At 42.7% G+C, this 14,959-nt stretch overlaps 1 protein-coding gene across 1 annotated transcript in view; it reads left to right on the top strand.

Annotated features, from left to right (window-relative positions):
• The first annotated feature begins 2,699 nt into the window (after positions 1 to 2,699).
• The window catches only part of LOC121617378 (polypeptide N-acetylgalactosaminyltransferase 10-like), a 70,794-nt gene continuing 58,534 nt past the window's right edge, over positions 2,700 to 14,959 (top strand). Inside the window, exon 1 of the mRNA XM_041952543.1 lies at positions 2,700 to 2,858. Coding sequence (XP_041808477.1) covers positions 2,700 to 2,858 — 159 coding nt within the window. The remainder of the gene's footprint in view (positions 2,859 to 14,959) is intronic.

Consider the following 14,959-nt stretch of genomic DNA (forward strand, 5'->3'; position numbering starts at 1 on the left):
TGGTGTACGTAAAAATTAAATAAGTGCTAGTCTGTAATAAGTGCAGACTGTACTTAACGTAAACACTTAGGGTTGCTCCTGACTCAAGTGCCTCTTAATTGCATTGATGACACCATAAATGAAATTGGCAAAACCCCTAATTCAGAGAGTAGAGTCAAGCTTGGTGGTTTTAAGTAAGAAGTGAGGATCACGGTGAAAATGCACTTTATAATGGAGTAATTATCACTGGCTCTGTCTGGAAGTGTGAGACACTGCATAAGAGAAGTGGAAGGGAGGCAGTTGAGGAGAGTTTGAGAGACATTTAACAAAATGCTCCACATGGAAGCACGAACAGATATCTGAAGAAGTGATTCAGCTTTCTATTAAGACACAAAAGGAAGGAGTGAATACAAAGAGACTCTGGGATTAGGACAGTGACACTCACTGGAAGGCAGCAGCTACAAAATGACACAGAAGAACTGTCACGACCGGTCTGTTCTCGTTTCCTTTGAGTAACTCCAGGCTGGAAAGCAGTCTTTTACTGCCCTCTCTGGTTGAAAGTATCCAGTTTGTTTGACCTGTGTTGGGTGTGGTCCAGCGTGTGCACCTGTAACCACACTCAACAGTGATGTCACAGGATCCTGGCGTGCACCGCTGCAGACTTGCAAGGTCGAGAAAAACAAGACTTTCAGCTGCTGTTAAATCACGCTTAAAACGACTCTGCTTTTTACTACATCATTAACTTTGTGTTTTTGACAGTCCTTTTTGATTTACGGTTTAGATAAACGTTGTGTTTCGTTAAACATCACATGATGTTCACTGAGGTGGATTGCGTCACTCATTCAAGTATGTTTCTCCAGAGATTAATGCGAATTACTAGCTAGCTGGATGATGTGAAAATGACACCATGCTTTAGAAAAAACAAAAACAAAAACAAAAGTGTCCTGGGATCTGTAATAATTGTGAAAGCATTACTGACTGAAGGGGACTGTGAATCCATGTCTGGTCTGTTGAGATAATCAGAAATACATCTCAGGCACCAGAAGACTTTAATTTTTCCATGTTTTCAGCCTCAATGTGTTTAGAGCTGCTGCATCGACAGTAAATGGATTCACAGATTCTTTGTTGCCAAACTGTGTTCCGAAATGTTTTGCACAGTCAACAACAGTCTAGATCCTGGATATTAACTTCCCTACTTTATTTCCTGTTTGTTTCATACCCTCACCTAACTGGTATCTCAGCATGTTTACCTGTTAACACAAATGGACAAAAGTGAAACCTAGTTTAAGCAAGCACTTAAATCAGAGATCAAAGTTGTTCCTCAAAGTCTTGTTTCAAAATGATGAACTGCATGAAGCATGATGAAGAGAACCAGAAAACCACATGAAGTCAGGCAATTTACCCTTCAAAACAAAAGCATCAATTCTGCCATTTGCTAGAGAGGAGGAGCAAGAGGGTGTGCAGAATGACATAAAAATCAATTCTAGAAAATAATAAAAAATAACAATGACACTGTAGTGGTTAAATACTAAGAATGTACTAAATGTGTATAACCTGGGAAAAATGTATGAGGACTTAATTAAATGTACATAGAGGAATGTATTTAAGCAGTCTCAGTCCCAAAGCAGAGCGAGAATGTGAGAAACTGCTACAGCATGGATGCTGTGCAGAACCTTAACTAACAGTATGAGTCCTTCCAAACTGTAAGCCAGACATTTGTGACTTCCCACAGCCTAATTACACATGGTGCACGCAGTGTGTGCGCGCTCATTTGGTGGATTGTTTTGACACCAGCTAAGCTCCAATTTCACAGCATTTAGGCACAAGTGCCATAACTGCAGCTGGGTTTAAACAGACATTCTGGAGACAGTAGACTTTCAAGCTGCCTGCTGTATTGTGTGCTCTTTTATTTTATCGTTAGTGGTTGTCGAGAGGGGGGAAACTTTTACCATTTACATGACTAGGCCTATCAACAAAGCTCAGCTGTGCACACTGCCAGTATGTATATACTGCTAGGAGGATGTTTGTTTTTGCCTTATTGATCTGATATCCAGGGACATTTTAGTTCTAGTCAGGTTATTTTTTTATGCATTGTTTATACTGCACTTTAATCCATTGATATTTGCAAATTGTGCATATTTTTTTATTCTTCTGCCACCTACCTTGTCTTGAAAAAAAAAGTGTATAAGTGTAAAGTTTGCTTTTTTTAGTTTACATTTTCTCATATTTAAACCACACATTGAAGGCCTGTCTTCACCTTGATAAATGCTGGTGGACCATGAAAACACAAGGATCATTTGCTTTGCATAAGGGCAATAAAAAACTACTAAGAATACTTTGATTTCAAATGGTGGAATTAAATTTAATGTGACATTGTGAATTCAAAAAAAAAAAAAAAAAAACCTAACTCGCTGACATGTACATATACATACACTATTTCTATGTAATTCCATGAGCATGTTGTGAATTGTTAAGGCAAATGCACCCTTTCTTATTTTTCCTATCCTTTTTTTTCTAATTGAAAATTCAAAGTAACTTACGACTCAAAGGGGTTTTATTCTGAAAGTCATGACCGGACGTAGCGTGTCTGAGGGTATTTCCACCACCTTGAAAGCAGTCCGTCCCCACAGTCAGAGTGAAAGTTGTCTTCGCTCGGTAAAGCCGGAGTCCGGACTCGCTAGCTGCCACCGCCGCTGCTTCACACCTTTTGTCCCGGGGAGATGAGGCGGAAAGAGAAGCGGCTTCTGCAGTTCGCCGGGCTGCTCATAGTGGCTCTGCTCTTCCTCCCCAACGTCGGGCTGTGGTCTTTGTACCGGGACCGAGTGTTCGACAACTCGCCCGACACAGTGGACGCTCCGGGCGGCATCCCCCTGATACAGGTAAGAAAAGCTCGGTTGCAACAAGTCTTTTCCAAACCGGCGTCCTGGGATCTTCAGGGAGTCTTGACAAAGCATAAATGCGACATTTCTTCATTCTCTCCTCGTTTTCTTCTCAGTTCAGTCAACTCTGTTCAGGACTCCATAATCTGAGACAAAGAACTCACTCATGTAGGCGACTTCAGAAGTGCCGGTAATGAAAACAGAAATCAGTTCAGACCGACAGAGACTGTCTACGGTCGTATCTTCTCTCCGCCGGTGCAGGTTCAGCACCGCGGAGAGCGCCTGGTTCTTCCAGCGCTTCTCCGGTTCAGCACCGCGGAGAGCGCCTAGTTCTTCCAGCGCTGCTCCGGTTCTGCGCCGCGGAGAGCGCCTGGTTCTTCCAGCGCTTCTCCGGTTCAGCACCGCGGAGAGCGCCTGGTTCTTCCAGCGTTTCTCCGGTTCAGCGCCGCGGAGAGCGCCTGGTTCTTCCAACCCTTCTCGGGTTCAGCGCCGCGGAGAGCGCCTGGTTCTTCCAGCCCTTCTCGGGTTCAGCACCGCGGAGAGCGCAAACACTTGAGGAGAGCAGGCTGGAAAGGCGTCCTGGTTTCGCAGTGATGAAACATGGAAACGTCCAATTATTAGACACAGTTTAAGATGTTGCTGGTTTGTTTAGCTTGTGCAACAATTAAAGCAGTGATGTTGATTCCAGCAGCCCATTTACGTTTAAGTTTATTTAGGGATCCTGACCATAAAAATACAATATGAGCCTACAATAAGAAAGTACAGACAACTTAGGACATAAAACAATAAGGCAAGCCAAGCAGATACACAAATGAGAAAAAAAAAGGATGAAATAGTAACAGACTTGGCAGTATAAATAAACTGAAAGAGATATATAGAGAAAAAAAAACGCTGACAAAATCTAAAATGATGCTAAAGCAAGCAGACTAAGAAACTCTTATAACAGCTGTAGAGGTTAGGCGTTCATCTCCACTTAAGTAATTTGAGTCGCTGGTTTTCTTTGCTTTGCTTTTCCGGCCCCGTTGAACTTCAAACAGGATCAACTGATCATTTAGGATGTGAAACAACAGGGATCATCAGATTGACAGATGCTGGACACTTGATGTCTCCCTACAGCAGAAAATGCTCTGATTCAGATCATTCTTGCACACTTCTCACATTGTAACGGTTCATTGATAATCTCAGCAAGGTGTCTGTTTATGCTTGAGTGTGAGAAGACATGCCACCCGTCGCTCCACAACTGATTCCCCATCAGAGTGTGAAAGCCACTTTTCCACTTTAAATGAGCTCAGAATGATAAAGAGTTGTGTGATTTCAATTTGTCTGAGGGACTGAGCGCAGATTCAACAGCCTACGATCAAACTGCCGTTACTAAAGGCAGGTCGTTTAGCATGAAGGAACAGTGAGATGAGAGACGATGAGAGGAATTGATTAGGCTTCATCATAAGGACTACTGGCTGACTGACTCACTCACTGACTGATTGACTCCCGTTAATTTACTGAAAGGTGAAGTGTCGGTCTTGTTATTCTCCATATGACTACTTTAAAACTCACGGCTCATTTGATGATGACTTTTAAAGAGAAGCAGATAACATGTGTAAAGAAGGAATCATTCATCACTATCGCTGTGAAAATCAATAATACTCTGGATGTCTTCAAGCCTTCCAGATGGTTTTTATTCATTTTTTTCCGATATGAGCGTGCTGCGTTTGTGGCACAGAGTTAAATGTTGTAAATGTATTACTGTTGTTAACTAACTCTCAGGTGCTCTGTTATGTAAAACAAATTTCATTTGAGGTAATCCTGAGAGAACATTTTGCTTTGATTGTCTTTGATGTCCCTCAAGATCCCAAGAACATAAAGGCTTCTTATCGAAAATCTCTTAATTTGTGAGTTGGCTTTTGTGTTTCATGATATGAGTATTCAGAGAGAGTCAGATCATATTTCTATTTATTCTGTTCCAGTGGTGGTTCTGGACTCCTAGAGGATTTCTGAAGTTGTTGACAACAAAAAAAGTTTTAAAAAATGTGAATCTACAATTATTTTTGACTGCAGTGAGCATTAAATAAAAATAAATAAATAAATTTGGCTGTATTCATGGTATTTAGCGACATAATAAATTGTGCTGATCATCTTGGGAGGGTGTTGCATATCAGGGCAGGTGCAGTATTTTGAAGTCATGATACTGGTCTGTCCAGTGTTGTTATAGGGCAACAATGTCTGCACATGGAGGACTTTAAACAAAGTTGTAGTTAGTCAGTTAGGTAGTAGGGAGGAGGTGGAGCAGGCCGTCAGCTAATTGCAGGGTTGGCTGCTGTATCCTCGGCTCCTCTTCACCACATGATGAAGTGTTCTTGAGCCAGATATTGAGGCCCAAATTACTCCCACTGGTCAGGCCAGCATCTTGCATGGTAGCTCACCGCCACCAGTGTGTGAGTGTGTGAATGAGATGCAAATTGTACAGTGCTTCGGATAAAAGCTTGTGTCTCAACTATTGCCAGGATAACACACGATTTTTTGTTTTTAATGATGGTCACCGTGTCAGAGCTGGCGATAACTCTTGCCATGTCCAGTCGTGGATGACTGGCAAGACTACATGTATGACCCCGACCAATCACGGCACGTCTTATTTCACAATCACACGCAAGTTCAGATGTCATGGGGGAGTCTAAGTCTAAGTCTGAGGCTGAGTTTGTGTAGTCTGATCCCAGCAATAGTCTTCAGAAAAAGCTGTTGTTTTTATAACAGTGATTTTCGTTTTATTTTTATTCATCTCATATTGTGCCTCACTTAATTGGCTCATAACATATCAGGAATTCATCTGCAGATGCTCCGGTTCAAGATGAAGGCAAACTTTCCAATGGATGTCAGTTTTTGAGCCACAACAAAAGCCAAAATGGGGCCTGCAACAGGTTAGGTAAGCCTTTTTTTAGCCAAGCCGATTGCCGACATGCCTTTTGCTATGTCGTAAAGCATGTCATAAAATGCTGAATGCTGCTGAAATGGGGTTATAAAACAGAGAGGTCAATAAAACAGGTTTTTCAGCAATTGTGAATCGCTGCAACCAAGAGCGGTCCTTGAGCATAGTCATAAACATGCACAGAAGTGTTGGGCTGATGGGTCCAGTAGTATGTGAGATTAGCTGTGCACAGATGCACACGTGGACACACACACACACACACAAGACCAAATACGTGATTCCCTCCATGCGTACGCCTAGCAGAGATAATGATGGGAGGAAAAGACGAAGTCAGGCGGCATTGTTAAAGTTCATGTAGCGATGACATCAGGCACGCTGGATAGGTCGACAGAACACCGGAGTTTAAAACAGGAGACAGCTGTTCGTTTCGCTTTTCAAACCTGACAGTCAGTGATGTTTTTTCTAAAACGTGATTTTTCCGACGTTACCCTGAATGTAACCAAGAGGTTTAGGTGTCTGAACCTAATCAAACCATAGCACAACTACATTGGATAATGAAAACAGATTTATTTTTCACTGTTTTGGGGGGAAAAAAAGCCTCCCCGACTCCTGTGTATGGCTTGCAAGAGAATACTCAAACTAAAGATGGCACAGTTGGTTGTTTGAAAGTTAAAAAAACAGTGCTGTGCATGGTCAGATTAGCACATGAAGCACTGCTCATTTAGCATTTCATTACCTGAAACAGGGGGTTTGACTGATGTGAGGCATCTGTGTTTGTTTGCCTTTTCCTGCACTTTTGCATTCTTGGTAGTTTTAATGTGTTTTATGTGCTGGAGTTTAAGAAACTGGCTGAACAGTCAAATGTTAGCACTGGCTGGCTAGCATTTTTTATCTTATGCTAGCTTCGATACAGCACAGAATCTCTTCTACATGGCTGGAAACTGGCTGCAAGCATTTGTCTTCTGTTTTTTGTTGAACTTTTAATAGTAAAAGACAAATGTAACAAAGGACAAATGAGGAAAAAGAAAGAAACAATATGTGTGTTTGTGTTCTGTGTTTAAGTGCTCCCTGTGGGCCGTTATGGCTTCACTGAAGTAGATAAAAATCAATACCCTTATCCCGTTCAGCCTTTTCCCACATAAGTCTTGTTAGAGACATTTGTAGTGGATATTTTGTTTCCCTTGTTGGTTTCTGTCTGCTTCACTTGTAGACGACACAGTGCTTAAATGATCAGAAAAAGATCAGAGCGGATTAAAAACAAACAGAATGAGCTGCAGTCTCATTCATACACAATCCCTCCCACTGATGTATTAGATAAAGTAGAATATAAATGAACGGCATTCATACATATTGTTTATTAAAGATTTATTTACCCGGAGAGGGCGGGGGAGGAGGCTTTCATTTGGTTGCACTTTTTCCACAAACTAGTTTTCTGCTGTTTGCCCCGGAGCATTTTAGCTCCAGGAATTTACTGTTTGATTCTTTCCTGCTCCTTCACGAAGAACTGCGGCAGGAGGTGCAATGCCCAGTCATGCCAAACAAGTGTCATAAAGTATCCAAACATCCACTGAAACTTCTCAAAAACCACAGCTTAATCCACTTCTTAATCCATCACTGACCCACATGCTCAGTTTCTCCATCATTATTAAATACATCCTCTCCTCGTAGCTCTGAAGCTCAGCCAAAAGTAGAGTATTTAGGAGTTTATCTACAGCTGCTGTCATTTGCAAAGGACCAGGCTTCACACGTTTCACACTTGGGTTCATATTTTATTGTGAAAAGATGTATTTTTTTGGCAGAGTATTCCCTTTGGGGAAACATAGCAGCAGCAGTTGAGGTTGGAGAGAGTGTGACTGCCTGACACGAAGCTGTTTGGAGGAGATTGAAAATGTAGTTTTCATTGGAGTTACTGGCAACCAAAATGTGCTCTGCTTATTATCCAGAGAAAGAGTTTCTGGAAGTCGCTGATCAAGTTTTCAGATGCCATTTTTCAAGACTTAATACCTAAATTGTACTTGCGTCGCAATTTTTCTCAATCCGTTGAAAATGGGTGATTTCCAGTGTGGTTAACGTGGCTCCTTGCTCCCTCATTTGCATCCCTGCCTCTGATTTCAACTCCTCCAAATGGGGATTCAGTGAGAGATGCATGTATGGAGGAAATCTATTTACTGAACGAGACATCCTCGCTCAATCTAGTGTCATTTTGAAGAGACTGCAATTAACCATGCAGCGCAGCATCTCTACTGTCCTTTCATGTCTAAAAAGCATTCAATATGGCTGTAGCGCAACTGATTGTAGATATCTTCACTGTTTTTGAACAGTCAGCAGTGTTACTGCCCCATCAGATCTGACCAATCACTAAACAGATTCACTTTGAATGGGTGTGGCCGTCTGGTGAAATAAGCTTCTGTGTGAGATACACCTGTTTCTCCCACCAAACACCTCTGAAACCTTCTCTCCCCCTCATTCCTCGTCTCCTCCAAGGTGCGTTCAAGGTTTTGGACCTCAATTGATTTGTAGGTCAGGCTGGATGACGGAGGAGCGTGGATGTGAGGAAGAATAATTAGCTGAATGATCATTGTTGAGCTGGCCGCACCCCACAATGAAGCCATGCGCTGATCGAGTTGTGGGCAGAAGTGTGAAAATGTTTGATGTTTCAGCCCAAACAGATCCGAGCTGCAGCGCTTTACAGAATCTTTGTGTGGGTTGACTTTGAGTTGATTTCATTACTAGATTGTAAATATTAGATTTTGCTGTGAAACAAGGTGAAAGGTTAAGCAAAAAGCTGGTTTTGCTCACGCTTGCTTAAAGAAAAATAGTCTTGGTGGCCCTACATTGCACACTCTGATGTGGCTAAATGCCTCTCAGCAGCACACTTACAGCTCTCTGTGTTAAACCAATTTATTTGCTCTTCTTAACCATACTGAGCATTGGTCGCTGTAGTAGAGGGAGGGAGCAGCCTGTCTCTGGCTGATGGGGTCAATTCAACACAGCACAACTCCAGCAGAGCAGCGTCTGGTTTGGATGGAGAAATGTATGGAGAGATGGAGCATTAGGTGAGTCGGTGCAGGCCACATCTGTCCCATCAGTAGCCCCATGTTGAATGGAGCCCAGCTCAGAAGCAACGAGCAGCAAAATGGATCTTCTTGAGCATTTAATGTCAGACTGTGTCAAAGTAAAAAAAAGTGTGTTTAGCAAAATATGTGATATATCAATGTAGGGAGTGAACATATAAAATCAAGTCCAGCAAATGACCACCAGCAGTTTAACAGGCATACTGTTGATAATGAAGGAGGCCTTGGTATGAATTTATGGCTGCCTCATATGGCTGAAATAATCAGATTTTTAATACAGTTTTTTTGTTAAGTTTTTGTATTGAATTGCATCATAGCACTGGCGCTGCAGTTTTTACACGGGGGGTAAAAACACAAGTTTTCTGCACACAGAGTTAAAATTAATCATCTAAAAGCTTGGTGGATTACTGAAGTTTGCAGCTGGTCTGTGCAGCCTGCGTCTGACGGCGCGTCGGGGGCTGATAGCAACGCCTGTCTGTCGGCTTCGCCTCCAGCTGAGATGGGACAGGAAGCTCCTCTTTGAGTTGGCAGCTCAACGGTTCAGCACTTAATGGCCACCATACAGTATTTCTGAGCTGTTATTCCTTGATCTCCCTCAGACATGATAATAAGGAGCTTATTTGAACAGCTCAGATGGGTTTGGATGGGAGCCAGCAGAGGCTGTGATCCCAGCAGTGCCAACACAGCTGTGAATTACCACTGAAGTCCCCCAGCAGGTCCATCACAACATGCTCAAAGCTCATGATGTGTTTTTGTGCGTTCCTTTGTTGGAAAGGCAGAATCCTGTACAAGGTTGCTTAGCATTATTTTTCTTAAATTGTACGTGCCCTTTTAAAATATTGGAACATTAAATGTATATTTACAAAAACATCACCCTGGTCACTCTGAATAATCCGCAGATCTCACTCTCAGCAGTTTTCATACGGGGCCTATTTCTCTGGTAGGAAGTAACCCAGATGAAAATAGTTCACGTGGACAGTTTCTCACACACTGCAGCAGCAAGCAACAGCTCAAACAATGTGGACATGGTAAAGCTGCCTAGCAACCACTTTCCAAAATGATGCCTCAAATAACTTTCATCACTTTGTCACCACCACTGAGAGCCTCACGTGGTTCAGACAGATTGAGCTCTGCACAACTCTGGGCTTCATCTCGGACACTTTGCTGAGTACCTGTATGAGAATCCTGTAAACCAAAAAAACAAACTCCTGCAGCACTGAGTTTGAATGCTATCATACGGTCAAGGAAGGGAGCTTTAAAGCTTCGAAGACAGGTCAGCCTTACAGTATGTACTTAACAAGCTTTTAAAAATCAAACAAACTGTCTGTTAGCACAAGTGTGTGCATATATATCAAAGTGTTCAGTAGCAGTGATTTGAGTTCGAATTCAGAAATCTGCATGTTTTCTATCTTTATCTGACAGCAAGTTGTATTAATAACCTTTAAGCTGTTTGTGGGCTCTCTGCGCTCGTCTGTTAGCAGGTGATAGCAGGGCTGCTTTTAGCTGGAGGTGTGTTTGTGTACAGTTGTGCAGTTTGCCGTTCTTAGTGAGGTCCCCACTTTTTATTTGTGCACATATACAACTGGCCGTGTGCCTGTTGTCTTGGTGTGTGATAGTTTTCTTTTGTTGTTGTTGTTTGTTTGTGTGTAAGTACGCATCAATCTGTGCACATCCGAATTCTGCAAGCTGAAAAGAGAAGCTACGTGTTGGAAGTGCACTCTAGTCCAAAATATCATTATAATGATGTAGCATCCTGACCAAAAGTACAATGTGTCCCATGCAGAGTTGTCCTGCTGCCACATAAACAATCTAATAGCACTGTATGTATCATGTATCAGTTTTGCATCGCCAGCTACAAACGGTTTTTGTAATGATCACTTTGTCTCCAAATGATGTGACATTTTCCAGAAATTTAAATGTTTCACAGGAACTGCTGTACTTTGCCATAAAGCCAAAAGGCGCTGCACCCGGTGCCGTTTAAAATTGCAGCTGCACTTTGCCTTGTGGCTGTTTTCCATCGCTTAAGGTGCAGTAAAGGAAAAAAAGCAACAACAACAACAACAAAAAACACTTCGTGTGTAGCATGAATCCCACAATGTCCTCGTGTCCCTGTCTTTATCCGTGATCTTCACTTTGATTTGACGGTTAAACTCAAAGGGAGCAAGAGCTTTCATCTAGATTCATCTCTGGCCATTTCAGGGAAGCAGCATGTGGCCCAAACATTTTTTAAGACCCGCGTTCACAGCACAATCCATCAATATCTGAGCAGAAAGCATGAGACCTCAGGAGGCGGAGGCTTCCACGAGTCCTGGCCTCTCTGCCTGCTCTCTCCCTCTCAGCAGGACCCTGGATAATGACTCCTTTTGGGAGATAATGGACTGTGCAGTGGCCTCACCGAGCTCCTCTGTGAGGGGGGTTTGGAGTGCCTCGCCACAGGAGCCCCCGCCCGGAGGTCCTCAGCCTCAAGCTCGTGTCTGGCTCAGATAGAACAGATGCCCGGAGGCGTATGCATCTATATCACAACAGGGCTGCTGAGCGTGGAAGAGTGTTTCTATGTGCTGCTTCCCTGAAGGTGCAGTTAAAAACACACACTTTATCTGTTCTTTGATGGTATCTTTCATGACTTAAATGGGATGATAATTTTGCTCTGCCTCCTGGCAGAGGGAGGGAATTAACTAACATGTTAGCCATAGCGACTTTAAAGGGTGAAAGTATGCCAGGGCTGAGTCTCTGTCAGCTTTTTGTGGAGTTCTTCTGTCCTTTAGTGGCTGACACACAAAAAAAACAAGATGAATGCAGCTTTAATGGAACATTTTTAGCCAGTGTTTTGACTTTTGAATGGACATCCCTGAAACTTCTTCATCTGTCTCCAGCCAGGCCTCTCACCGAACTGAGGCAGGAGTAGGTCAGTTAGTGCACGCCGAAGTCTCTCGTTCCTAGAGGAGGGAACCGGGGATTTGTGAGCCTCCAGCACAGATTGACTTGTCTGTGAAGTGGCTGAAGGTGGAGGAGGAGGAGCAGAGGGATGAGACGGAACAGAAAAGACAGGTAATTGTGTCTCGGGGGGTTGAGGTGGATCTGTCTGCGATCTGACAGAACAGGAAGGGGAAGAAAGAAAAACAGAAAAAGCTTCCTTTTCTCACTCCACGGGAGGAGAGGAAACAGAAAAGGGAAGTATTGACCCGAGGTGGTCTGATTCATCCTCCACAGAGAATGAATGGGCAGCGCTGTTCTTATCAGACTCACCGCGCTGCTGGTAATACCAGCTTCTCCTCCACGCCAAACAAAGGCAGTCCAATAGTATAGTCCCCTATCTCCCCTTGTGCACCCTTCGTCTTTGTTCAGCACAACAGATCTGAAGGCAGCTAAAAACAAGCTCAGCCTAGTCTGTTCAAAGCGGGTGTTGGAATTAAGAAAGCTACATCCTTCGCAAAGGTGCAGCAACTTTTAGGACTGCACTTGACTTTGTGGTATCAGCTGCAATGGAAAGATGTCATAAAGCTCAGCAATGTTCAGCGGCTTTACAAGCTGTTTACTTTTTGCTGTTAATTTGTGTGAAACAGTCACTGCAGTGCTTCACACTGAAGGACGAGCAGCAACGAATGACCTGAACTCCACGATGAAGAGGATGACGAATGGAAACAGGCGATAATCAAGTGAACTAGATGTAAGCAATAGATGATGACAAAAAAAAAACGGATATTTTGTCCTGAGGGTGGCACCGAAGGAAAAGGAGATTGTCCTCCCAAGAAGAACAACAGCATCAGTTCTGTCAAGAAATGCCCAAAAATATTTCTCATGTCTGCACAAGTGTTGCATTTAAGTTACAAGCGATAAAGAGTTTTCATTTATTTATTTATTTTTTGGTGCCAAAGCCAGTCGAACAGATTTAAAGTCTTTCAGCTGTCTTGTCAATAGGGAGCTCATGTCGCCATTGTGGAGCCAGGACAGCAAACATTCTGTGTTTGTTGCCCCACAGGTGGCTCATTTTTCGTAGTGAGGGAGTAGCAAGCTGTTGGGTGCATGGATTGACCATATCCTGGATGTCTTTAAGACAGGAGATCAACGGGGAGAAGTGTGTACTACTCTAACTATGATGACAGCCCATGATCTCTACCTAAACCTAACCTTTTTTGTGACAAAACGGACCCAAACTTTAACCTTCGTGTTGACACATAATGAATGCAACAGCGTTGGAGGGCGCAAATGATGGTCTCCAGCCAACCGGTCGAGGCAGATGGCCGCCCACCCAGAGCCAGTTGTTTCCTCTGAGGGAATTGTTGGGTCTCTGTAGATAAAGACTTTGGACTGTACCTGCTCTATATGGAAAGTGTTCTGAGAAAAACTTCAGCTGTGATTTGGCGTTATATGAATAAAATTAACACATCTATGTATTGTTCTAAAAAGCATGAACAACAATGTTATGGCTGTTCAATGTATTCAAAATCAATGTATTTATCCTTAAGATAATTGCATGGAGGTCTTTCTTTTTTAACACAAGTGAAAACACCTGAGACTTTGGGTCAGGGTGGCGATAATGTTAAAGATGATCCTACAATACATAAGACATTGAGATATTTGTGCATATCACGAGGAAATGAAATAGTAAAATGTTATTTCAAATCAATAAATTGGCTTCACAAAGTCTGCTCAGTGCATTTGGATGTTTTTTTTCTGTCCCACCGTCGTCGCCTTTGAGCTAATGCAGATGATGGCTGGATTTGTGGTGCAAGTAGGATGGTCAGGGTCTCATCAAAAGGAATCTGTGTTATGTTATGTACAATTACCTCAAAAACAGATTTGATTGACAGATAGATACATTATTCATTATCAGAACCGCACAGCGGGTAGATATATTTTGCATGCTTTCCCACTGGGCGTTGAGCCAGTCTCAGGCATCACTAATGCCATGCCTGACCTATACAAGTAAACTTTGTGTAAAGTCAAGTAGCTGACAGGAAAGCAAAGCTTGCATTTTATGGCCGATTCTCTGGAGACAGAGCCAGCAGTAGCTCATACTGTAAACTGCGCATCTGGTCTTTCAATGGCAAAACAAATTTGTACAATGCTGTGATTTAATGCTCATTTCTGCCATGAACACTCTCATCATTAGTTGAAATATTTACTGTAAATTGCTGATTTGGCAGTTTGGTTATACTCTTCTCACTGCAGTAATGACAGCCTGGAATACATAACAGAGAGGGCAGTTCAAACAATAGCACTGTGGGATTTATTCAGATCTGCAGGGTCTACCTGGGTTTAACTTTTCCTCTGCACAGTTTCCCAGTGTGCTTTAGTAGAAAATGTAGAAGGTGTGAGTGAAACCTTAGAGGTCTCTGGCATTTTGTTCTGATTTTGCCGTCGCCTATTTCTCAGCAGAAAACTTTCTCCTTTGTGCCATAATATATCCACTGAAGAATAGAGCCACCGCCACAAAGCACGATGAGGTAACTCTTTTCAGAAAAGGTGATGCCTCAGAGGTTAGCATGGCATTTCCATTTATTGTGGCTTTCATCCGTTTTTGAGCTGTTCAAGACCTTTTCAGGTCTGGTCAGGTGCGACGTGTAAGACATTTTCAGAAACCAGTGGGAGATGGCGCAAAATGGTTTGCAGACATGCTAAGAATAAGAAGTGCAGAGAGGAGTTGAAAAGCATGCAGCTGGGTGTGTGACTGAATGCTTGCTCAGTCCCACCCCTCTTAGCCACTGTCAAGCTTCCCTTTCTTAAATGTTGCATATATAGTTTATAGTGAAAACAGTGGCAGACTTCTCATTTAAGATTTTTGTGTTTTGCAGAATCGGTGCTTCATTGTGCAGTAATGCTCGCTAAAGCAGGCTTCTCTTCTCTAGGTAACAGCTGCTGAAATGGCAACTGTCACTGGCCGATTTCATCAGGTGTAGCCAACTTGCTAATTAAACTAATTTTAACTTCTCCAGCCGGCTTTTTAATGTTTCAGGCTGACACATTTTAAAATGAAGACCCTTTGCCACTGAGGACTGCATACATGATACGAAGCTGAGACACGAAGCCAAAGCCGCATGTTCCAGTCACAATGATCTATGTAGAAGACATGAAAATAATAGTGCATTAACAGTCTCCTCAGATGT

Source organism: Chelmon rostratus, chromosome 14, assembly GCF_017976325.1.
Source record: "Chelmon rostratus isolate fCheRos1 chromosome 14, fCheRos1.pri, whole genome shotgun sequence".
NCBI lineage: Eukaryota > Metazoa > Chordata > Actinopteri > Chaetodontiformes > Chaetodontidae > Chelmon > Chelmon rostratus.